The sequence below is a fragment of the Perognathus longimembris genome, chromosome 23, assembly GCF_023159225.1.
Source record: "Perognathus longimembris pacificus isolate PPM17 chromosome 23, ASM2315922v1, whole genome shotgun sequence".
In the NCBI taxonomy this organism is placed as follows: domain Eukaryota; kingdom Metazoa; phylum Chordata; class Mammalia; order Rodentia; family Heteromyidae; genus Perognathus; species Perognathus longimembris.
Window position 1 is genome coordinate 18,418,234 of NC_063183.1, and position 25,039 is coordinate 18,443,272.

A 25,039-nucleotide genomic window follows, 5' to 3' on the forward strand; every position below is an offset into this window, starting at 1 on the left:
TGTCCCTGGCTTCCTTTTGCTCAAGGCTAGCATCTGCAACCTGAGCCACAGCGCCACTTCTGGCCATTTTCTATATATGTGCTTCTGGGAAATTGAACCCAGGGCTTCATGTATAGGAGACAAGCACTCTTGCCACTAAGCCATATTCCCAGCCCCGGAACTAAGCAATTCTTTATGAGACATTGTTGTCCTCATCCTTCTCAATACCATAAGATGAGGAATCATGGCCAAGTAATCAGGCTGCAGCCTTACTTACCTAAATCCTAAGTCTGCTCAAGCATAACATTGTCTTTGCGTAGGTGAGACCAGCTAGGTTGAGGAAAGAAATTTTGAAGCAATCAGGGTAGTCTGTAGGCCCTGGGATCTTAATCCTAGCAACGATATTTCCAGTGTCTCATGTTTCTAGCATCTTTCTTTGCTTATTTTCATTGTTATTGTTCTGTTGTGCCCATAACAGAACTTGAACTCTGGGCCTGGGCACTGTCCCTTAGATTTTTCACTCAAGCTTGGTGCTTGACCACTTTGAGCCACAGCTCCACTTCTAGCTCTGTGTGTGTGTGTGTGTGTGTCTGTGTGTGTGTGTGTGTGTGTGTGTTTCATTGGAAATAAGTCTCTAAGACCTTCCTGCTTGGGCTAGCTTCAAACCACGGTCACCAGATCTCAGCCTCTTAAATAGGATTACAGGTTGTGAGCCTTGGGGTTGACTCTCTGCTACTGCTGATAGAAAGAAGAGGCAAACAACTGGATTCACACTCTCCCGCAGAACAAGCTGGGAAAAGTTAGACTCCACCGTTAAGTTCCAAACATTTTCCTTCCTCGTTCTGCACTGTGTCACCAGATAAAGGAAACCCATGGCCAAGGCCTTCAAGAGGGCTTTGGGTTCCCACTTGTCACCTCTGTGGTACAACATTGTCCTCTGAACTACAACCACCCAGGGGTTTCTGGCACCTGTTCCAGCCGTGGATGCTGTCAGTCCTGGCTCCCCACGTGATTACAAAGCCCCCCCCCCCCCCCTGCCTTTCAGGCGGGGAGGTCCACATGCACCTGGCCAGGGAGGTTAGACCGGGGCCGGGCGAGGACACAAGGGGTCGAGGAATCCCAGGCGGGCCCTGGGAGGTGAGGTAAACGGAGGAAGCACCCGAGAATGGGCTTCTCGCCCGCCCCATGGAGTAGGAAGGGAGAGAGCTGGGCGAGGAGAGGGTGGGGACTCCAGGCCCCGCCCCGCGAAGAGCAGGTGGGGAGGACGCGCCTCCTAGAGGCGCAGCTGAGCCGCAGCTCCGCCCCGCCCGCCCAGGAAGCCCCGCCTCTACTCACCCAGAAGCCACGCCTCTCCCGCCCGAGGCCCCGCCCATCCCCCCTCGCGACGCCGATGACGCCGGGCTCCCCTTTGGTCCCTCGGCCCTTATAGTTCCGGTCGTGGCGCCCGGGCGGAAAGTTTTAGCGGACGGACTGTGGCCGGCGATGGGCTTGGGGTGAGTGGAGGAGGCAGCGGCCTGAGGGTCGCGTTTCGTCTGTAGCAAGGGGTACAGGCGAAGGGTGAGGTGAGCACCGCGCAGGGCCGGCACCCGGACTTTGCGGCCACCCCGCGCCGGCTCGGGGGCGTCATTCCCGGGGTCCCCGCGGTCTGCCAGCCGGGCTTGGCGAGCGCTGCGTGGACAGCGCCGTTCCGCCCCGTCTTAGGCCCGTCCGCCTCCCCTCTTCCCCAGGAGAGACTTCCACGTCTCAAAAGCTTCTTATTAATTGATTTTAAAGGTGTAAAGAGAGTGACGCGAAGGCTGACAGGGTAGCCGGGGGCTCCGTGGCGGCTTAGAGATTCAGATGAGGCCTAGGCCTTGGGGCTCGCCCACGGAGGGTTTGTTTTGTTCTGTTCCTGTGCTGGTTCTGGGGCTTGAACTTAGGGCCCGGGCCTGACGCTGAGCTCACCTGCTTACGGCTAGCGCCCCACCACTTGAGCCCCATCTGCACATCCTGTTTCTTTGGTGGTTCATTGGAGGTAAGAGTCTCAAGGACTTTCCTGTCAGGGCTGGCTTCGAACCACCGTCTTCACATCTCAGCCTCCTGATAAGCTAAGGTTACCGGCGTGAGCCACTGATGCCCGACTTAGCTGGACAGTTTTCTGTAGAACTGCTCGGCATCTTTCATAAGGCTTGAACTCATTTTTCTTCAAGCATCCATCCCAAACAGTGTTCTGTCACACACACTGGAGAACATTCCAGAAAAGAGAGAAGCCACAGAGCAGCCTTGACGTTTAAAGTGGTACTGCTGTGTCATTTTAACAGGGTTAATTATTTTGCAAATAACTGTTTAATGAGGCAGAGATGAGGGAGACACAAACTTTTCAACCAAAATAGTTAAACATTTGGGACTTCGGTGGAGTGATATTCTTTTTTTCTGGTTAAACTATTGATGTGGAAATCTGAACTTCTATATTTGAAATTTATCCATGTCTATTCTGTGGTAATGCTTTTGCTGTTTAACCTGGGTTTCTAACTCCCTATTTAAAACATTGTCTCATTCTGGTTTAATCCTAGCTACTCAGGAGGCTGAGACCTAGAGGTTCACTGCTCAAATCCAATACAGGCAGAAAGCTAGAGATACCCATCTTAGTACTGGCACACTCACAAAAGAAAAAAAAAAGACATTTTTATGCCCCAAAATAAAGAAATCACAAACACTGGAGTCTACTGACGTTCATATACAATTGTGGGAGACTTTAGATGGATGTAAAAACATATAAATGTAATGTTCACTGAGGTTGTTTGGGGCTTTTTTTTGGAATTCACTTCAAAATGTTTAGCAGGAGCTGGGAATGTGGCTTAGTGGTAGAGTACTGCCTAGCATGCACGAAGCCCTGGGTTTGATTCCTCAGCACCACATAAAGAGAAAAAGGCAGAAGTGGGTTGTAACTCAAGTGGTAGAGCGCTAGCCTTGAGCAGAAAGAAGCTCAGGAACAGTGCTCAGGTCCTGAGTTCCAGCCCTAGGACTGGCAAAAACAAACACAAATGTTTAGCTTGCTGATAATAAGGGGGCTGGTGGGAACTCAGAACACAGTGGTTCCCAGGAGCTAAGTTATATTTTATTTTGTTTTGTTTTGTTTTTTTGGCCAGTCCTGGGCCTTGGACTCAGGGCCTGAGCACTGTCCCTGGCTTCCTTTTTGCTCAAGGCTAGCACTCTGCCACTTGAGCCACAGCACCGCTTCTGGCCGTTTTCTGTATATGTGGTGCTGGGGAATCGAACCCAGGGCCTCATGTATACGAGGCAAGCTCTCTTGCCACTAGGCCATATCCCCAGCCCCCTAAGTTATATTTTATTTATGTATTTATTTAATTTTATTTTGGGGCTTGAACTCAGGGCCTCATGCTTTCCCTCAACTTGCTGGCTCATGTGTGATAAGCAGACTGGCTCCAAATGAAATCCTCTAACCTTAGTTTCCTGAGCTCTAGTATTACAGGCCATCAGCATTCATCTATAATATGTGTGTGTGTATGCACATGCGTGTGCATGTCCAAACGTACCAGTATTGAGACATAAACTCAGGGCCTGGGTGCTTCCCTTAGCTTTATTTATTTTGCTCAAGGCAGGTGCTCTACCACTTGAGCCACAGCTCTTCTTCTGGCTTTTCAGTGGTTAATTGGAGATAAGAGTCTCACAGGCTGGGAATATGGCCTAGTGGTAAAGTGCTTGCCTCGTATACATGAAGCCCTGGGTTCGATTCCTCAGCACCACATATATTGAAAAAAGCTGGAAGTAGTGCTGTGGCTCAAGAGGTAGAGTGCTAGCCTTGAGCAAAAAGAAGCCAGGGATAGTGCTCAGGCCCTGAGTGCACACCCCAGGACTGGCAACCAAAACAAAAGAGTCTCACAGACTTTCCTTCCTGGGCTGGCTTCAAACCATGATCCTCAGATCTCAGCCTCCTGAATAGCTAGGATTACAGTTGTGAGCCACCAGTATCCAGCTATCTGATATTCTCTCTCTCTCTCTCTCCTCTCTCTACTTATTTATGTAAATATATATTTTTATATAAAAATTGAAAGAAGTCAAAGCCGACCTGAATGTACTGTTTTTCCCACTGGTAATCTGGTGGCCCTTGCTTCACAGGTATCTGTAGTGTGTTTTGAGTGTGTCTGGGAGTGGTCCTCCCAGTGAGCTAGGCTGCTGGCTTCCTTCTCCCAGAATTCTCCATAGATTGACCTACATCACCTTCCCTTATTTCTGGAAAATTGGTTACAGCTATGGTGAAAAGATACTGTTTTTCTTCCTGTGACATGCCTGACCTTTCTCTTTTCCACAGGATTTCACTGTTGGTAGCTGGTTGTCTGCCTTCTGTCTGGGACCCCATTCACCATGCCAACGGTGGTGGTGATGGACGTGTCCCTCTCCATGACTCGGCCTGTGTCAATTGAGGGGTCTGAGGAATACCAGCGGAAGCACCTCGCAGCCCATGGGTTGACCATGCTGTTTGAGCACATGGCCACAAATTACAAGCTTGAATTCACAGCACTGGTGGTTTTCTCATCACTTTGGGAGCTGATGGTTCCCTTCACAAGAGATTATAACACCTTGCAGGTACAAAAGGAAATAAAGGCCCCAGCTGATTAGGAGAGAATCAATATTATAATAGTGTATTGATTTTAGACCTTAGAATTGTTTAATAATGAATATACAGCCACTTAATATGCATAGCTATAAAGCATGATTCATAACCAGTAGGTCCTAGGCCTTTCTTTTGTAAAGCTGTGAGGTAGAGAAAGAGGTTGTGGCCTATTTTCATTATCCTAGTTTTCTGGAATTTTCTGAGGAAAGTTGAAGATCTCAGCATACCATGCTTCAGTCCCTAAAATTCAACATTTTTTATGTTTATCATTTTACTGTTTTCTACCTTCTCATACAAATTTAAGGTAATGAAAAATAGCCCTTTCTTATTAAAAACCAACAAAAGAAAACTTCTCCTGGAAAATTCAAAGTGAAAAGTACTCCTCAACAAATAGCATTTGTTTACAGATGCCAAGCTGTTATTATTTATTTTTGCCAGTCCTGTGGCTTGAATTCAGGGCCTAGGCGCTGACCTTCAGATTTGGGCACTCTAGCATTAGAACCATATCTCCACTTCCAACTTTTTTGCTAGTTGATTAAGAGTCTTATGGACTTTCCTGCCCAGGCTGGCTTCAAATGTTGTTAGATCTCGGCCTCCTGAGTAGCTGGGATTACAGGTGTGAGCTTCTTTTGCTCAAGGCCAGCACTCTACCACTTGAGCTACAGTGCCACTTCTGACGTTTTGTGTATGTGGTGCTGAGGAATCGAACCTAGGGCTTCGTGCATGCTAGGCGAGCACTCTTACCACTAAGCTACATCCCCAGCCCTCTTAGTAATTTTTATTAAAGCTTTTATCTTTCATCTTTATGAGACTTAAAAGATTTTTTGCTTTTTAAAAATTGTACTGATGGGCTCTTTTTGGTGGTATCTTGAATTTGGGATCTCACACTGGTAGGCAGGTGCTCTACCACATGAGCCACACTTCCAACCCCTTATTGCACTGGTTATTTTCAGTATATGGTCTCACTTTATGCCCTGGGCTTTGATCCTTCTACTTGTGCTCGCTTCTCTATGTCACTGGGGATAAAGTGTGTGCTGCCACGCCCAGCCTTTGGTTGAGTTGGAGTCTGATGAACTCCCTCTACCCCCCAGATCAGCCTCTAACAGCAGTCTCCCAATCTCTGCCTCCCAAATAGCTAGTATTACAGTCTTAAGCCACCCTACTCTGCTTGTACTGGTTTTCTTATAAGTTACTTAGCTAAGGATTTTTGGTGCTTATCAGTTCTAACATTTAGAGAATTGCACCATAGTAAATGAGGTGTAAGGGTTAAAGCAGAAGCTCTGGAGTCAGGCCACTTTTTAATAATTTCCTCACTTAAAAGTAGTGTGAATAGGGGCTGGGAATATGGCCTAGTGGCAAGAGTGCTTGCCTCGTATACATGAAGCACTGGGTTCCATTCCCCAGCACCACATATATAGAAAATGGCCAGAAGTGGCGCTGTGGCTCAAGTGGTAGAGTACTAGCCTTGAGCAAAAAGAAGCCAGGGACAGTGCTCAGGCCCTGAGTCCCAAGCCCTAGGACTGGCAAAAAAAAAAAAGTAGTATGAATAATGGTAGGGTGATTAAATCCATATGAAATGCACAAAATGGTGTTTAGGAGATGATGGCTAGTGGTCCATAAATTTTGGTCATTGCTTTAAGCTCATCTAATTATCCTTTATAGTTGAGAAAGTCTGTTTTACTGTTTTGTTTTGTTCTGGAACCTATGGTTTGGGGCTTGCAGAAATTCAGTGTTCATTATATAATGTTCCAACTCTGAGCAGTTTATATTGGTGTCTAATAACAGAACAGGAAAGAATAATGAGCAGGGTTTTTTTTCCTCACCCAATAAGGAAGCACTGAGTAACATGGACGATTATGACAAGACATGCTTGGAGTCGGCACTAGTTGGTGTTTGTAACATCGTTCAGCAAGAATGGGGCGGTGCAATCCCTTGCCAGGTAATGATCAGTTCTTTTTTTTGTTTTGTTTTTGAATTTTTGAATTTTTGGTTAATTGTGGGGCTTGAACTCAGGGCCTGGGTGCTGTCCCTGAGCCCCTTTGTGCTCAAGACTAGAGCTCTGCCACTTGAGCTACAGCACTACTTCTGTTTTTGAATGGTTAATTGGAGATAAAAGTCTCATGGGTACTTTTCTGCCTGGGCTGAGTAGCTAGGATTACAGGCGTGAGCCACTGGCCACCAGATGATTAGTTCTTTCCAATGTCCATAGGTAATAACATAAACTGGCCAGGCACTGTTGGCTCATGCCTGTAATCCTAGCTAATGAGGTCCTGAAATCTGAGGATCGAGGATCGCTGTTCAAAGTCAGCCAAGGCAGGAAAGTCTGTGAGACTCTTATCTGCAATTAACCAGCACAGAAAACAACAACAACAACAAAATAAAACCCCCCAAACCTAGAGCTGTGACTCAAGTGGGAGAGTGCTAGCCTTGAGCAAAAGAAGCTCAGGGACGGGGCTGGAGATATGGCCTAGTGGTAGAGTGCTTGCCTCACATACATGAGCCCTGGGTTTGATTCTGCTTGCCTCACATACATGAAGCCCTAGGGGGCCTCAGCACCACATAAACAGAAAAAGCCAGAAGTAGTGCTGTGGCTCACGTTGGCAGAGTGCTAGCCTTGAGCAAAAAGAAGCCAGAGACAGTGCTCAGGCTCTGAGTTCAAGCCCCAGGACTGGCAAAAAAAAAAAAAAAGCTCAGGGACAGTGCCCAGACTGCTGATACTGATCTCAAGAGACTGAGATCTGAGGATCCCAGTTTGAAGACAGCTGGGGATGGAAAGGCACTTAGCTCCAGTTAACCAGTGAGAGACCAGAAGTGGAGCTGTGGCTCAAGTGATGCTGAACTCAAGCTACAGTATTGGCAGGCACGCGTGCATACATGCACACATACATACACAAATACAAATCATTAGCCACTGTACTCATTTTCCTCAGGTTCCATCAGCTTATGCTATAACTTCCACAAACTACATTTCACACTATTTGTATGGTTTTTAAAGAAGGCATTAAATCACTCTAATCGGGCTGGGAATATAGCCTTGAGGCAAGAGTGTTTGCCTCGTATACATGAAGCCCTGGGTTCGATTCCCCAGCACCACATATATAGAAAACAGCCAGAAGTGGGGCTGTGGCTCAAGTGGCAGAGTGCTAGCCTTGAGCAAAAAGAAGTCAGGGACAGTGCTCAGGCCCTGAGTCCAAGGCCCAGGACTGGCAAAAAATAAAAATGAAAAAAAATCACTCTAATCATCTCACACTAATTAAAGTCACACTAATGTGTTCAGAAAGCAGAAGAACTATACCTAGAGGAAAGTACACTGAAAATTTATACTATTTGTATAAAGACAAGGGCTCACAGTGGAATTTATAACTATTCACTGAAGGACAGATGATAATTTTGTGTGGTAGAATTGTAAACACAGAACAATAGTGTCTATTCTTCATTATCTCAGTGTAGCAGTTATTCAACAAATTTCTAACCATCTCAACTGAGTTGTCTAAAAAGTGAAGGGTGAGTGGCATAAAGACTCACTCTTGTGGGATGCTGGTGGCTCATGCCTGTCTTCCTAGCTACGCAGGAGGCTAGGATCTGAGGATCTCAGTTTAAAGCCAACCCTGGCAGAAAAGTCAAGACTCTTATCTCCAGCTAAACACTAAAAAGCTGGAAGTGAAGCTGTGGCCCAAGTGGTTGAGTGCTAGCCTTGAGCAGAAAAAACTAAGGGACAGCACCCAGACCCTGAGTTAAAGCTCTAATAACTGCATTAAAAAATGCACAAATTTAAAATATATGGTTTGGTCTTGTTTGTGGGGATGGGTATTAAGGAGAGGAGAGCAAACAGAGAGAGAAAAGAGAGAGAACTGTGGGCAAAAACAGTCATAATATTTCATGTACATATTGAAACTGGGATTAGAAAACTTCAGATGAATAGGGTTGGAGTAGATGGGAGAATGATAGAAGGGTTGACACTGATCAAGATGTATTATACACATGCGTTGACATGTTGAATTAAAACCCTGTTGTACCACTAAAGATACTTTTAGCTGGGCTCTGGTGGCTCATGCCTGTAATCCTAGCTACTCAGAAAGTTGAGATCCAAGGGCCATGGTTCAGTCAGCCTGGGCAGGAAAGTGTGAGACTCCTATCTCCAATTAATCACCAGAAAACCATCAGTGGAACTGTGACCCCAACTGGTAGACTGCTAGCCTTGAGCAAAAAGGGCTCAGGGACAGCGGCCAGGCCCTGAGTTCAAGCCCCAGGACTGAATCAGTGGCTCATGCTTGTAATCGTAGGTGCTCAGGAGGCAGAGATCTGAGGATTGCAGTTTGATGACAGCCTGGGCTCCAATTAACCAGCAAAAAGCCCAGAATAGAGGTGTAGCTCAAGTGGTAGAGTTCCAGTCTTGAGCAAAAAAAGCTCAGAGACAGAGCTCAGACCCTGAGTTCAAGTCCCAGGATCGGTACAAAACTAAATAAAGTAAATAACACAGTTTTCTAGGTTTTCTCAAATGGAAGCAGGTGTGTAGTCCCTACTACAATTAAGATCTAGGATATACCCATCACCCCATAAAACTCCTCGCACCTTATTCAAGCAGGGAAAGCGTGGCTGAGTGGAGCTGCTGGGAATGTGGCTTAATGCGCACGCGTCCTCTCTGCGCACAGGTCGTTCTGGTGACGGACGGGTGTCTCGGCATCGGCAGAGGGTCCCTGCGACATTCCCTGGCGACGCACAGTCAACGGAGCGACAGCAACAGGTTCCCGCTGCCTTTTCCTTTCCCATCTAAGCTATACATCATGTGCATGGCAAATCTGGAAGAGGTAACGCCTTCCGTTAATGGCTTCTTAGATGGGTTAGGGAATCCCAGGGCTCGGCTTATTTTTCAGTATATTCAAGGAACGCTGTTGCATATGCTGTCACATTGCACCGCACTGGCTCTTAACTGAGGCCAGTGCTGTTTAGATTTGAAAAGACTTGATTTCAAATGCTCTTTGACCTAACAACAGTCACCTGTCCTGAGAACACGGCTAGAGATGTCCATTCTGCTGATGATCCTAAGGGTTGAGATGTTCTTTCTTGGTGATGTTTTCCTTATTCAGGACTTCTGTCCACTCCACCAGAAAGGTTGACAGAGGTATACTTTGATTTTTTTTGGAGGGGAGAGAGGAGGGTGGGGTGAGTAAAGTAATAGTACTCTGACCCATGTATTTTTGTCTGTTTGTTTTGCTGCTGGTACTGGGGCTAAACTCAGAACCTGGATGCTGGCCTTGAGCTTTTTGCTCAAGACTAGCACTCTACCACTTGAGCCACAGCTCCACTTCCAGCTTTTTTGGTGATTTAGTAGAGGTAAAGGTCTCACAGACTTTATAACTCAGGCTGGCTTCAAACTGTGATCCTCAGATCTCAGTCTCCCAAGTAGCTAGATTACAGATATGAATCACTGGTGTCCAGCCTCTGGTGCATGTTTTTATTAAACACTTCCTACTTCTCCCGTTGACTTGGGAATTATTTCACTTTCCTTTACCTCAGTTTTTCTCTATCTAATACTAATAATTGGGCCGGGAATGGGGCTTAGCGGTAGAGTACTTGCCTAGCATACATGGAGCCCTGGGTTCGCTTCCTCAGCACCACATAAATAAAAAAAGCTGGAAATGGTGCTGTAGCTCAGTGGCAGAGCGCTAGCCTTGAGCAAAAAGAAGCCAAGGACAATGCTCAGGGCCTGAGTTCAAGCCCCAGGACTGCACGCACACACACAGAACAATTGCTGTAGTTACTTCCTTCTTATATTCGCTGTTAGGAAAACCATCTCAAGCCAGGTGCTAGAGGCTCACTCTTGTAATCCTACCTACTTAGGAGGCTAAAATCTGAGGATCGCAGTTTTAACCCAGCTCAGATAGACAAATCTAAGCAACTCCTACTCCAATTAACCAGCAAAAGCTAGAAGTGGACCTGTGGCTCAAGTGGTAAAGCCCCAGAGCCCCAGCCTTGAGTGAAAAAGTCAAGCAAGAATATAAGGCCTTGGCCGGGTACTGGTAGCTCACGCCTGCAATCCTAGCTACTCAGGAGACTGAGATCTGAGGATCACGGTTCAAAGCCAGCCTGAGCAGAAAAGTCTGTGAGACTCTTATCTCCAGTTAACCACCAGGAAACTGGAAGTGGTGCTATGTGGCTCATTTGGTAGAGCACTAACCTTGAACACAAAGAGGTTCAGATACAGTGCCCAGGCCCTGAGTTCAAGCCCCACAACTGACCCCCCCCCTAAAAAAAAAAAAGTGTAATGCCTTGAGTTTAAGCCCCAGTACCAGCACCAAAACAGCAAACCAAACCTATTTCTTTTATTGCCCATGTTGTTACAGTGGCTGAGGCCTTTGTGTGCTGTTAGTGATTTGGTGATTTGTGCTACTTTAAAGGTGTCCCCTTTTGCTTTGTAGCTTCAGAGCACCGATTCCCTGGAATGCCTTGAACGGCTCATAGACCTGAACAATGGTGAAGGGCAAATTTTTACAATTGATGGCCCCCTGTGCTTGAAAAACGTGCAGTCTATGTTCGGGTGGGTATATGCCTTAAAGTTGTTTATTTTGGAGGAAGGGGGCTGCTTTATAATCTGATATTATAATTTGACAACCAGGAAGATCAGTTACTGTATTATTTCTAACAGTGTGAGTCCAGTAAAATAAGGTAGTCATGCTTTAAAAAGACTCAGCAGGTCCAGAGTTTAACCTACAATGGGGTTTCTCTCTGAACTGAAATTTCCACACTAAAACCTTCAAAATGTTTTCTGTGTCACAAGCAGATTTAGTTCTGGAATCAATGTGAAGATTTAACAAACTTCACATCTTGAAGCATTACTTTAATGTGTGCGATCCTTTTTTGTGAACCACGTGTACTCTTCCTCTTCCACCAATCCTCTTCTAGAAAGCTGATAGACCTGGCATATACGCCGTTCCACGCCATGCTCAAGTGCGGCCACCTGACCGCCGACGTCCAGGTCTTCCCCAGGCCGGAGCCCTTCGTTGTAGACGAAGAAATCGATCCTGTCCCCAAAGTCATTAACACAGGTAACATGTTAAAGCTCCCTCTTCTCCCTGCCCTCTTCTCCCTTGGGCCTTGCTTTCTTCCCCATCTAGGAGGGTGGCAAAGAATCCTGTATACTCACATGGAGGTACTTTTGTCATCAACCCTTGATTTCTTTTTTTATACATGTGAGTGCTGGAACTTGAACTCAGGGCCTGGGCACTGCCCCGTGGCTTTTTCTGCCCAACGCTAATGCTCTACCACTTGAGCCACATCTCCACTTCTGATCTTTTTTTTTTTTTTTTTTGGCCAGTCCTGGCCTTGGGCTCAGGGCCCGAACACCGTCCCTGGCTTCTTCCCGCTCAAGGCTAGCACTCTGCCACTTGAGCCACAGCGCCGCTTCTGGCCGTTTTCTGTATATGTGGTGCTGGGGAATCGAACCTAGGGCCTCGTGTATCCGAGGCAGGCATTCTTGCCACTAGGCTATATCCCTAGCCCTCCACTTCTGATCTTTTGATGGTTCCTTGGAAACCAGCATCTCCTGACTTTTCTACCTGGTGAGGCTTCCATCTGTAATCCTCAGTGCCAGGACAGTAGCTCACACTGGTAATATCAGCACTCAAGAGGGTAAGGCAGCAAGATTGTGAGTTCTAAGCTAGCCTTACATGGCAATACCCTGTCTCAAAAGAAACAAACAAAATGTAAGGGGAAGTACAGAAATGGGAGGACAAAGGGTGAAAAACTGCAGCAATGGAACTCACTGGACACCGTGTTGAAATTGAACTATACAACTTGTGGGTGGGATGGGAAGGAAAAATGGAGTAAGGGAAGGGATGACATTGTTTAAAAAGAAATGTACTCTTAGCTGGGCACTGGTGGCTCACACCTGTAATCCTAGCTACTCAGGAGGTTGAGATCTGAGGATCAGGAAGGTCCATGAGACTCTTATCTCCAGTTAACCACCAAAACACTGGAAGTGGAATGGTGGCTCAAAGGGTTGAACACTAGTCTTGAGCATTTGAGGTCAGGGACAGAGCCTATGCAAGTTCAAGCCCCATGATCACCACCAACAACAACAAAAAAGAAGTGTATGACTTATGGAATTGTAACCCCTCTTTATGTCACCTTCATAATAACAATATTTTTTGAAAGCAAATAATGGTTTAGTTTACAACTTTATTTACTTTAGTTTTAGAAATGTAGCCAGGTCCGGGCACTGGTGACTCACGCCTATAATCCTAGCTGTTCAGGAGGCTGAGACCTTAGGATCAAGAGTTGAAGCCAGCTAGGACAAGAAAAGCACCAAAAATAAAATATTGATAATAATAACCCGATAAAACAATTGCCATTATTTCCTGAGTTATTTAAAATGTCAATTGTTAGTCACCATAATTGAAACCTCCACCTACAGCAGGGTGTTTGTGAAATGGACTTCTGATATGAATGAACTCTCTTTCAGATTTGGAAATTGTGGGGTTTATTGATATAGCTGATATTTCCAGTCCCCCAGTTCTGTCCAGACACCTCGTCTTACCGATTGCCCTTAACAAAGGTGAGTTCTCTTCCTACGCCACGGACACGTATGAAGACTGCTGTGATCTAAAGTTATTCTTACATGGTGGGTAATAGGTTATCCCTTTTTGTAGAGTAAAAGAAAGGACTAGTTACCATGTTGGATTTTAGGAAAGAGAATATTCCCTCATAGAGCAGAAAAGCAATGTTGCTGCTTTCCGCTGTGGATCCCGTGTGGGCAGCGGCGTCCCGTGAGGAGCGCTGAGGCAGGCAGAGTGTGACCCGAGCACCGCTCATGGGACGAGGGGCAGCCGTGTGGTCCAAGTCGATCGCTTGCATGTATAAACACAGCCAGGGAGCCTGTTGAAGTTGATGTGAGGAGGGGGAGACAAGGGAGTGTGATAGAATGGGTGCAGTTAATCAGGATATTTTGTACACATGGGTAGAAATGCCACAGGGAACCCTCCCTTGCTGTCAGCATGTATGCTCATAGAAAGACTGGCAAATGCGCTTCCTCAGGGGGAGGACATAGTAGATAGTCATTAAATCTGGATGGGTGGATGGATGGATGGACGGACAGCCAAATCTAGTTAGTGCCTTGTGGCACAGCAGAGACTGTGAAGTCATGTCCCTGCATCCAGCGTCTCTGGGGTATGCTGACCTCTAGCTCTTTCACGTCCTTTGCCTCAATGGTCTACTACTATGGATGTTGCATATAAAAGGAATTCATATAATGGTTGAAAAGTGATTTTCACATGGACCTTGGATGAGTTTTTCCAATTTGTGATATACCCCTTAAGCTCCACATACTTTCCCTGTGAGACTAGAGGAGCCACGCATGGAACTGGCTGTGGGGTTTTGTGGCTTATCTTGCTCTCACCGTTTTCCTCTTTCAGAGGGTGATGAGGTGGGTACTGGCATCACTGACGACAACGAAGATGAAAATTCAGCCAATCAGATTGCAGGGAAAATACCCAACTTCTGCGTGCTGCTCCACGGCAGCCTGAAAGTGGAAGGAATGGTGGCGATTGTTCAGTTGGGGTAGGAAACTTTCTTCTCATCTGGCTCAATAAAGGGATGAGGAATTGTATGGATTACCTGAAAGAAATAAGAAATTTCTTCCTCTGCCATATCTTTCCCACCTACCATCGCCTTCGAAGTTGAGCTCTCCTTAACTTACCCTCAGAATAAGTATGGAGTAAGCCTTTTTTTTTTTTAATGTTGGTACTGGGGCTTGAACTTGTACTCTCACTTAGCATTTTCGCTCAAGGCTGGTACTCTACCACGTGAGCCACACCTCCATTCCAACTTTTGCCTTTTTGTGTGTGTTAATTGTAGGGCTTGAACTCAAGGCCTGGGCATTGTCCTTGAACTCTTTTGCACAAGGCTAGCGCTCTACCACTTGAGCCACAGAACCACTTCTGGTTTTCTGGTGATTAATTGGAGATAAAAGTTTCACGGACTTTCCTGCTCAGGTTAGCTTTGAACCTCAATCCTCAGATTTCAGCCTCCGGAGCTACCAAGGCCTGTTTTTTTTTTTTTTCTTTTAAACTGCTTTTTACTTCCAGATGCATATAATTTTGCCTGAAAAAACAGTAATGCCCCAGAGGAACTACTAAGGGAAAATAGTATGCGATTTCAGTTTAGGATTTGGAACTGGTAAGAGTGATGGGCCTGACTTCAAAGCTGGAGCCAGTGTCAATCTAGATTTCCTTGCTGTTCTTCTGATCTCTCTCTCTCCAGCCCTGAATGGCACGGAATGCTTTACTCCCAAGCTGACAGCAAGAAGAAATCGAACCTCATGATGTCTCTCTTTGAGCCTGGTCCAGAACCTCTCCCGTGGCTGGGGAAGATGGCGCAGCTGGGTCCCATTTCAGGTATGGCAAGATCACTTCCTGCCTGTCTTCACTGTACCTTCTCTCTGCCGTTCGGAGCATCTGACCTTAGTGGGAGGGCTGGCCGAACTCTTGGTGCGCCATGGTGTCTCATGGCGGATGTCTACATAAGCAACTTGGCTTTTACAACTCAGGGGACACCAGCATTCAGGGTGCTTTAAGGAAATATAAACCCTTCAACTGCGTAGAGTGAAAAGATACTTCCAAGCTGGGCTCCAGTGACTCAGGCCTGTCATCCTAACCACTCAAAAGGCTGCGATCTGAGCTTTGGGGCTCAAAGCCAGGCCCGGCAGACAAGTCTGTGAGACTCTTATCTCCAGTGAACTATTCAGAACAAGCCAGAAGTGGTGGTGTGCCTCAAGTGGTAGGGCTAGCCTTGAGCTCAAAGAGGATCAGGGACAGTGCCCAGGCCCTGAGTTCAAGCCCTATGACCACCAAAAAACAAAACAAAACATTTCCATTTTCCAATCGAGCCACAGCTCCACTTCTGTTTTCTTGGTAGTTAATTGGAGATAAAAGTCTCACAGACTTTCCTGTCTGGATTGGCTTTGAACCACAATCCTCAGATCTCTGCCTGCTGAGTTGCTACTCCTTTTGACAGACCTTGTGCTGCTGGGCCCTCAGGCTCTGCCTGTGGAGTGGCCCTGTCGCATTTGGACCCATTTCAGTTTCAGGGATGTCCGCCATATCAAGAGTCCACACCAAGCTTAATGGATAAAAGTCAGGTGGGGTTACTCAGCGTCCGGTGGGAACTGGGCTGACTGCACAGGGCCAGCGCCAGCTGGGCGGAGGTGCCGCTCAGCCCAGCCCCGCCAAGCACTTAGAGCTGACTCCTGGCCAGGGAGAGAAACACGGCTGTCTTTTGAAGAAAAGGAGAAAACTGATAAGTTGATGAAGGAAGGAAGGGCTTCCAGAGTAAATCGAACACCTATTTCTAGTGGAAAAGAGTAAGAACTTCCAGGCTAAATCGAACACCAATTTGTGTTGGAAAGAAATTGATCAGGAACGCAGGGGGAACAGAGTCGGTGGAGGGTGGGGAGGGCAGGGGGTAGATTACAGGCAATATAGCCAGCTCTGAACAGCTGAGAGGGACTGCAGAGGAGTCATGTGATCGGCTCCTCTGGCCAGTGTGGCCAGCAAGGGCAGCCCCCTAGGAGTTGTGGTATTCTGCCACTGATGTCCCTGGAGTTGTGGGACTTGGCCATACTCCAAGTCAGAGATGAGCCGTTTGATCTGGAGTGAGCCCTGAGGTGGGCAGATCGGGGCCAAGGGGTAGGCCGCGAAAGAACATAACTGTACCCCTTGAGTTTGTGCCTATCAGATATAGGCAGAGGAAGGCCCTATGGGAGTCTAGCTCTGATGATAGTTTTCACCAAAGATGTTTGTCCAGGGCTGGGAATGTGGCTCAGTGGTAGAGGGCTTGCCTAGCATGCATGAAGCCCTGGGTTCAACTCCTCAGCACCACATACACAGAAAAAGCCCAAACTGGTGCTGTGACTCAAGTGGTAGAGTGCTAACTTTGAGCAAAAAGAAGCTCAGGGACAGTGCTCAGGCCCGGAGTTGAAGCCCCAAGACCAGTAAAATAAATAAATAAATAAATAAATGTTTGTCCATAAATCAGACACTTCTGTCTGACTCCTTTCTGACCCAACTGCAAGCCAACAGCCCGCATTCTACTCAAGATGGAACTGCCATTTACTCCTGTACTTATGTTTCTTTACTGACACTTCTGCTCACTGGCTAGCACTCTACCAACTTGAGTCACGCCTCCACCCCCAAGGTCTTCTTTTCATTGGGAACAGTAGCAGCGAACATTTACTAAACTGAATTTTGTGCCGGGCACCGAGTTAGACATTTAAAATCTCATAGCAATCCCATGAGGTTGGGATTCGGGATGTTGAGAACTCACTGAGGAGACACCACGAAAGCGCCTGGGGGCTGCACAGGGGATGCGGAATGGGGGAGGTGGCTGATGACTGTCTTCTCAAAGCAGATCATGCAAAACAGTACTGCCACTGTTGGGATCAGCTCCTCCCAATTCTGTCAAGTCATTTCAAATACTTGCATCTTTGGAGACATTGATATTTTTAAATAATGTAATGTATAGTTAGTTCTTGATTCTCTTTTTTTCATTGTGGTGTGTGTCTCATACTGACCTTGACTGTTTGGATGTCTCAGTATTCTCTAGGCCTGTTGTCTACATGTCACCTAGCAGCCTTCTCATGACTTCATGTGCGCATGCGCACGTGTGCACACTCTCCTGGGACTTGAACTCAGGGCCTAGGCACTGTCCCTGAGCTTTCTTTGCCCAAAGCTAGCACTCTACCACTTAAGCCACAGCTCCACTTCCAGATTTGGGGGGGGGGGGGCAGGAGGGAAGTAGTTTAGTGGAGATAAGAGTCTCAGACTTTCCTGCCCAGGCTGGCTGGCTTTGAACCATGATCCTCAGATCCCAGCCTCCTGAGTAGCTAGGATTATAGGCGTGAGCCACCAGTGCCCTCCCTGTTTTTCTTATTTCTAAGAGTTTCTTGCTCAGTCCCATCTGCTGGTGCATTCATCAGACATAGACGTAGGCTGTAAGGGAAGTCCGGGTAGGTCACGGTCAGCTGCGGCAGTGTTGCTTTGACACAGTGCTGTTGGATAACACAATCTCAAGAAAAACTTGGGGCAGCTTCCTGACTGCAGACTGGAATCTAGACATGAGATACAGATAGGGAAGTCGGGGCATGAGGGAGGGGAACCACAGGGCTGAATGAGGGAAGAGGTGTCACATTGAAAGCAGTCCGTAAGGACAAACCCTCTGAGCCGCATTTCCTCATCTTTAATAGGACCACTGTCTGCCTTCAGGGCTGCTGTACCTGTGGTTTCTGTAAAGTGTCTGCTATACAGGTGCAATTTAATAAGTACTCTTGGGCCTTGCTCTCCTCAGGGCCTTGTGCTTTCGCTTGGCTTTTTCTGCTCAAGGCTGGAGCTCTACCACTTGAGCCACACTTCTACTTCTGGCTTTTTGCCGGTTAATTGGAGCTTACGAGTCTTGGGGATTTTTCTGCCCAGGCTGGCTTGGAACCGTGATCCTCAGAAATGGCTGCCATATTAGACAGCATAGGTACAGGACATTTTCAAAGACACAGAAAAGTTGGAGAGCGCTGGGCTAGAATATACACAGCATAGTATGTTTATGTATGTATTTAAAAATATGTACTTTAGTATTGCATATGTCTTTCCCTTTCTGGCCTTACCTTACACGGCAAGCAAGTGAAGCTGTTTCTTCAGGACCTTAGCTGTTCTTTGCTGGGCAGGCTTCTTGACTCCTTGCTGTCCTCCAGACTTGGCTTTCTACTGGGAACAGGTTCTCTGGCCTTGCTGAGGTGAATGGGTTTTCTTAATTAATGAGGTAATAGGATATAGAAGATTGAATGACTCAGAGCCGCTAGCCTAATTGGAAATGGGTGGGTTGTATTTGCCACATGTCATCTGGAGAGTTTCTTTTTCTTGCAGATGCTAAAGAAAACCCTTATGGTGAGGACGACAATAAGAGCCCATTCCCCCTGCAACCCAAAAACAAACGCAGCTATGCCCAGAATGTGACTGTCTGGATCAAACCCAGTGGCCTGCAGGTAAACACTGCTATCTGCTCTGCGCTCCTCTCCTTGCGGGCAGGAGGCGGCCTTTGGATTGGCAGGCAAAGGACATTTGATTTGATTTGCCTCCCCTTTGATATTCCGTAATTCATTTACTTATAATGTGTTATTATTGCCAAAAAGGATTTGAGATGGCCTACAGTAAAACACCTAGAAGACTAAATCATTTTTTAATAAAATTTAGAGCAATAAGAAATCTAGATAAAGAACAGAAAGAATTGTGCCTGGAACCCAAGGCAAAATAGTAATTGTGTTTGAGCAGGGCAGCTCCGAGCCGCCTCCTCCCAAGGTCAAAACGGGAGTGAGCTGGGTTGTTTCTCTTGTCTGGTAGAAGAGGAAAGCATGGCAGTTCCACAAGGATCTACCTTCCCCGCACTGGAGGTTACGGTTCTTCACGTGGCGAGGCAGTGAGCGGTTCTCACAGGACCAGTGTCATCTTGGTGTGTGTGCCAACACTACTCTTAGAACTCATATGCCACACCACCTGGGCACTGTCCCTTAGCTTTTTCACTCAAGACTGGTGCTTTACCACTTGAACCACAGCTCCACTTCTGGCTTTTTGGTAGTGAATCGGAGACGTTCTGTACAGCCGGGCTGACTTTAAACCACAGTCCTCAGATCTCAGCCCCCACGGTAGCTAGGATTACAGGCAGAACCACCGGTGCCTGCCAAAATTGATTTTTTTCTAGTATCATCAAGCCTTTTGAAGGGGGGGGGGAGGTGTTTTACAGTGTTAAACATTAACTGACGTTAACTCAAAAGGGATCATTCATTCCAGACACTTTCTGTTCTCATTTTCATATCTTTAACCATTTTGTTACCCTTCAGTGTGTTTCTCCTTTTTTGCCACTGAATTCTAACGTTGAATTCCTTTTCCCCTTAATAGACAGATGTACAGAAGATTTTAAGAAATGCACGGAAACTCCCTGAAAAAACACAGACATTCTATAAGGTGAGGCCGAGGTAGAGCCGACAGCGCGCCCGAGCGCCCCGTGTTGAGATGGTCGGAGGGGAGGGGGGGGTGGCAGCTGGAATGCAGGCAAGGCCCAGAGTCAAGTCAGTGCAGTCAGACGTGGCGGGTCTGCTTGTGCCTCGCCATCCGAGAATGGAAGAATGGAGGCTTCTCCACGATGGCTGCCGTGCGTGCTGAGCCCCAAGCACTCCTCTACAGTCCAGTCCTGCCTAGGACCTTCTGTGTGCACCCGAGAAGCCACTTCCCCAAATGACCACACCACTCCAGTGAACTGCAGAGCAGACAGCCCTCCACCCTGCAGGGGCATCATTTTGGTGGAAAGGCCCAAGTAAGCAGGGGGTGGCGGCAGGGAGCACCCCCTGCCTCCTCATCCTTGTAGAGTCTGGCAGAAATTAGCCTTTGTGAGGTGTGCGGTGCCCTCGCCTATTCATAAGACATGCACACGGCTGGCCTCAGGTGGCATCTCTTCAGGGCACACACAAAGCCACTGTGCCTGGGGGTTAGCTCATTATTTTTATTCACTATTGTCTTCAAACTCGATTATGTAAGCTGGGGAGGCAATCAAACGTACAACTTGTTTTTCTGTTTTCGGGGTTTTGTTTTTGCCAGTCATGGGGATTGAACTCAGGGCTTGGGCACTGTCCCTGAGCTGTCTCAAGGCTAGTGCTCTACCACTTTGAGCCACACAGCTCCACTTCGTTTTCTGGCAGTTAACTAGAGATAAGAGTCTGATGGCCTTTCCTGCCCGGGCTGGCTTCAAACAATGATCCTCAGATCTCAGCTTCCTGAAAAGCTAGGATTACAGGCACCAGCCCCCAGATCTTTTGTTGGTTTAAGACAAGAGATCTCACTGTATAGCAGAGGGTAGCCTAGAACTCATGATCCTCCATTAGCCTCGTGCGCGCTGGGCTTATGGACGTGTGTCAGCACACCTGGCAGAAGGGATTGCTTTCATCTGACTTTAACCAGGCAGCCTCTCGGCCCACGTGGCCTCTCCCCAGCCCGCAGGCCCTTGCCAGGCCCCTCAGCTGCAGTCTGTCTCAGCTGTCAGCTATGTAAGGTGGCACGCATGCTCAGTGGCCTTTCTCTGAACTTGTCACCTTTTAGTAGAGGGAAAGAAAGGGCCTGAGACCAAAGTGGCTCCCCAGGTGGCGCAGGTCCCTCCACCACCCAGCCCTGCTGGGGCGGGGCACCATGTCCAGCCTGGCTCCTGCTGTCTGCTGCATAGTCACTGCGAGGCGTGGAAGGTTCCCGGCCCCCTGGCAAGCCCTCGCCAGCCCTGAGGACGGACAGGAGCCAGGTCTCCACACGGAGCCCAGCAGGTGAAGTACACACAGTGCTCACCATGTCTGGCTCATGGACCTTCTTCTCCCTGCCCTCGCCTGGAGCGGAGCTACCCGTCACCTCCCTCAGATCGCTGGCGGCTCTGGGGACAAGGTGTGCTCCTTAAACTCTCCCCAAGCTGGCACTGGTGGCTCACGCCTGATACCCACGCTACTCAGCGGGCTGAGATGTGAAGATCACGGTTCAGAGCCAGTCCAGGCAGGAGAGGATCTCCAATAAACTACTCAAAAAAAAGCCGGAGGTGGCCTGCGGCTCAAGTGGTAGAGCTAAGGAAAGGCTGGCCTCAGGTAGTATTTGTTAGTCTTCAGATGTAACTTAGAGCTGGGAATGTGGCTTCGCAGTAGAGTGCTTTCCTAGCATGCATGAAGTCCTGGGTTCGATTCCTCAGTACCACATACACAGAAAAGGCAGGAAGTGGCACTGTGGCCGAAGTGGTAGAGCGCTAGCCTTGAGCAAAAGCAGCTCAGGGACAGCGCCCAGGCCCTGAGTTCAAGCCCCAGGACTGGCAAAAACAAAAATCTGTAAAAGGTAAGGTGAAAGACTGCCCTGAGCTACACACCAAAAGGGGAGGTGGGGACCTGAGGCTGCGTCTGTTGCAGGAGCTGAACCGCCTGCGCAAGGCCGCCCTGGCCTTCGGCTTCCTGGACCTGCTCAAGGGCGTGGCGGACATGCTGGAGCGCGAGTGCACGCTGCTGCCCGACACGGCGCACCCTGACGCCGCCTTCCAGCTCACCCATGCTGCCCAGCAGCTCAAGCTGGCCGGCGCCGGCACCTCCGAGTACGCTGCACACGACCACAACATCACTCCGCTGCACACGGACTTTTCCGGGAGCAGCGCTGAGAGGATGTGAAGCTGGCCCGGGCCTGCCTTACCTTTCCCCATGCCACCCACAGGGTTCTCTTGGCTTAGGAGTTCCAGAACTTTCTTTAGAACCTGGCAAAATATGGTGGTAACCCTTAGGTGCTTTTGACATATCCTGAGACTCAAACTTTTAAGCAGTAGCTAGGTGTGTACATGATTCTTGTTTCTTTTTTAAACGGAAGTAAATGATATGGTTTTCTCTAACATGGTCTCACGGGGAGGTGTGTGCTGTCTTAAGGCTGTGCGTCCCTGGCCCCAGGTGCAGACCTGCCTCAAGCTTGGGCAAACTGGGCGCCTCGTTTAGCACCCCCTTTCCCAGCTCCTCTGCACCCTCAACAAAGGACTCTAGCCTTTTCAAAAACATAGCAATCATCTTCAAGCACAAGCAGTTCGGATCTTGATTGTAAATGTTTTAATAGAAATACACAATCTCACTTTTTCAGACAGCAATAGGGGAAGGATCTTAACGCTCAGGAATACAGGATTTTGTCACAAGGACTCCAGGAATCCACTGCAAAGCTGAGAAGCCCAACCACAGCTGAAGGGCGGCAGGAGAGAACACGAACAGTGCTGACAGGAGTACAGACGCGCCGAACACCCTCCCTTCCATGCCATGAGCTTTCCAGAGAGCTGCTAAGGCGGGTTTAGGTCACAGCAGGCTCCTTCCCCCCAAGAACAATGGGGATGGCAGGAGAGAGAGCTACCGGGCCCCAGCTTCCCATACAAGGGTTACTGCTAACACTTTTACTTGGTCTACATGGAATGTTATAAGAGGAATCTGACTTTTTTTTTACCATAATGTTTAACTGCTGTCAGTTCCTCTCTTGGTGGGTTTTTTGCCAGGAATCCTTGTTAAAGGATTGGCTGGTTGTTCCCAAAGTCCCTGCTCTGTGACACACTGCAAACAGGTAAAAAAAGAAAAAGCTAGTGTTTTGAGGGTCGGAAATGCATTGTGTGTGTCACTTCTCAGACACAGAAATATGGAAGGAAGGACAGCCTGCGGCCCAGGCTGCCTCCTGCCAGGTGGCCCAGGACCGCTCGTAAACTAACGAGTCTCTAAGTTGCAGACCCTCTTTCTCTAGCATTAAAAAGAGTTCCGATGTAGCTGGGGAGGAAGTGATCACAGCTGTGATTGGTTTCACTTGACTCGCTCCGCCTCGTTCCTGCCCACATGAGCAAGCACTGCAGTGACAGGTGTAGTCAGGCCAACAGATGTTAGATGTACGGTGTTCCCCAGAAACACCTGTAACTAACACCCCACTACAAAAGGAATCCCCCAGATACAGTCCTGCCCCAGTCGCTTCCAACAGCCTTCTGTGGAGTAATGGTCGTTTTTCACAAAAAGCAAGAGCTGACGTAGCGCAAATTGTAAATGGCGAGGCTGCTTGAGCCTCAGGATGAGGCTGGCGCCGTCCTTGGCGGGCACACACCACACTGACAAGCGGCTGGGGTGCAGGCATGGCTGCCGTTAGTACACAGGAGTGAACCCGCTTGGGGGGGAGGGGTTCTGTGTCATGCAAGCCCTAGCTAACAGTACAGGGAGTTCAGGAATGTGAGGGTGAGAAAGATGGACTCACGGAGAGCGTGTTTGAACTTTAAAAAAACTTACATCAGGACAAGATAAAACAGTAAGAATCACAGATGAGGCTCAAACTGGCGGGAAGCTGTCTATCTGAGTCTCCTCAGTGGATCTTCTTCTTTTTTTGCCCATAGCGCCGCCTGCGCTGCTTATAAAGGTGACGAAAATTTATGTACAGCCCTGAGGAAAGAAAGCGCGGTGGTGAGAACAGCAGACCTTGTCCCTCGTGAGCGGAAGCGGAAGCTCTGGGTGGGGTGGCAGTAACAGCCCTCCAGACAACACAAATGCACTCATTTTCTCCACATTTTACTATAAAGTGTTTAAATAAAAGTAAGCTCTCTAAGACGTTACTGCATTGTAGCGCCTATCTCCTCACGTAGGCAGCTCAATGCAGACTCAGCACACCCCAACCTACGTATTTCAGCAAGCACAGTTCAATATGTTTCTTTTTCCCTTGTGTACAGTGAAATGCATTAACTCAGGAGTGAGGAAGCAACTTTCACTGCGGGGCTACTCAGGAGCATGAAGTAAACAACAGTCTAAAGGGTGTAAGACACTCCTCTAGAACCGCCATTCAGTGACAGGAAAGGATTTCAAAGTCTGTCACAAATTGTACCATGTGATCACTGAGTAAGCTGTAGCTTAGCCTTAATTTTATAAACTTACTGTGAAAAAAATGAGTAGCTGTAAAAAAAAAAACAAGGCTTTGACCTATTAAGTGCTAATTGGTCTTGAAATTAAGATTTACTTCACCTTGAAGAGTAAGAACCATATAAATTACCAACTAAATATACTGTTAAAATCGTACAAATTAGAGTGTGCACCAATATAAACAATACAAAGATGCTGGATGAGTGTGTGCTGACATATTTCTTTTTTTTTTTTTTTTTTGCCAGTCCTGGGGCTTGGACTCAGGGCCTGAGCACTGTCCCTGGCTTCTTCCTGCTCAAGGCTAGCACTCTGCCACTTGAGCCACAGCGCCACTTCTGGCCATTTTCTGTATATGTGGTGCTGGGGAATTGAACCCAGGGCCTCATGTATACGAGGCAAGCACTCTTGCCACTAGGCCATATCCCCAGCCCATGTGCTGACATAGTTCTATCCCCCGTGTCTCCCCAACCTTTCCTCCCCCTTCCCACGCATGCCCTGCGCTGCTTCATGCTGCCGCAGCGCTGGACTGCACAGTGAACCACAAGACAACAGCTCCCGATCTGTCACTTCACAAACTCAAGAAGCCTTCCTAGCCCACGGCCACAGAAAGCTATTTGGTTAGAAATTCTTCTGAAATGAATACGCCTGTGCTAAAGTAGGGAACAAGGAGGTTTGACCCGCTCGTCCCTGGAGGAAGTAGGTCTTCTCTAGAATACCAATGGCCAGGACGCCAGCTTCCGGCGTCAGCGTCTGGGATGGCCAGCCTCTAACTGTGCAGCCTTCTCCAGCACAGGCAGGGCCATACTGGATCCCTTCCCTTCTGTGATTACACTGTGTAGGTCTCTCCACCTGCTCTTGGCTGCCCACGGGTGGCCTCATGGGGGGGGGCGCACAGCAACTGGAGTGAGCCGAGCACACATCCCCTGCCCACCAGGAGAGACCTGGAGCTAGAACCACGGGACACAAGGCATGTTTGCCATTCTCCA

The 25,039-nt window shown here is 48.0% G+C and overlaps 2 protein-coding genes across 3 annotated transcripts in view; one reads left to right on the forward strand and one right to left on the reverse strand.

Moving 5' to 3' along the window:
- Positions 1-1,361: 1,361 nt before the first annotated feature.
- Positions 1,362-22,027, forward strand: Ints14 (integrator complex subunit 14). 2 transcript variants are annotated; one of them, XM_048332175.1, is made up of 12 exons: positions 1,362-1,472; positions 4,292-4,566; positions 6,426-6,533; positions 9,247-9,402; positions 11,014-11,132; positions 11,498-11,640; positions 13,056-13,148; positions 14,005-14,149; positions 14,852-14,985; positions 18,502-18,620; positions 19,531-19,596; positions 21,561-22,027. In XM_048332175.1, the coding sequence occupies exons 2-12, from the start codon at positions 4,345-4,347 to the stop codon at positions 21,810-21,812; spliced, it is 1,557 nt and encodes a 518-aa protein (XP_048188132.1). In that variant the 5' UTR covers positions 1,362-1,472; positions 4,292-4,344; the 3' UTR covers positions 21,813-22,027. The 2 variants fall into 2 exon arrangements, with proteins under 2 accessions (XP_048188132.1, XP_048188131.1); XM_048332174.1 differs by having other exon boundaries at positions 1,385-1,541.
- Positions 22,028-22,913: 886 nt separating this feature from the next.
- Positions 22,914-25,039, reverse strand: part of Hacd3 (3-hydroxyacyl-CoA dehydratase 3) — a 28,705-nt gene continuing 26,579 nt past the window's right edge. Inside the window, exon 11 of the mRNA XM_048332176.1 lies at positions 22,914-23,582. Within this exon, the coding sequence (XP_048188133.1) occupies positions 23,506-23,582 (77 nt within the window). The 3' untranslated portion in view covers positions 22,914-23,505. The remainder of the gene's footprint in view (positions 23,583-25,039) is intronic.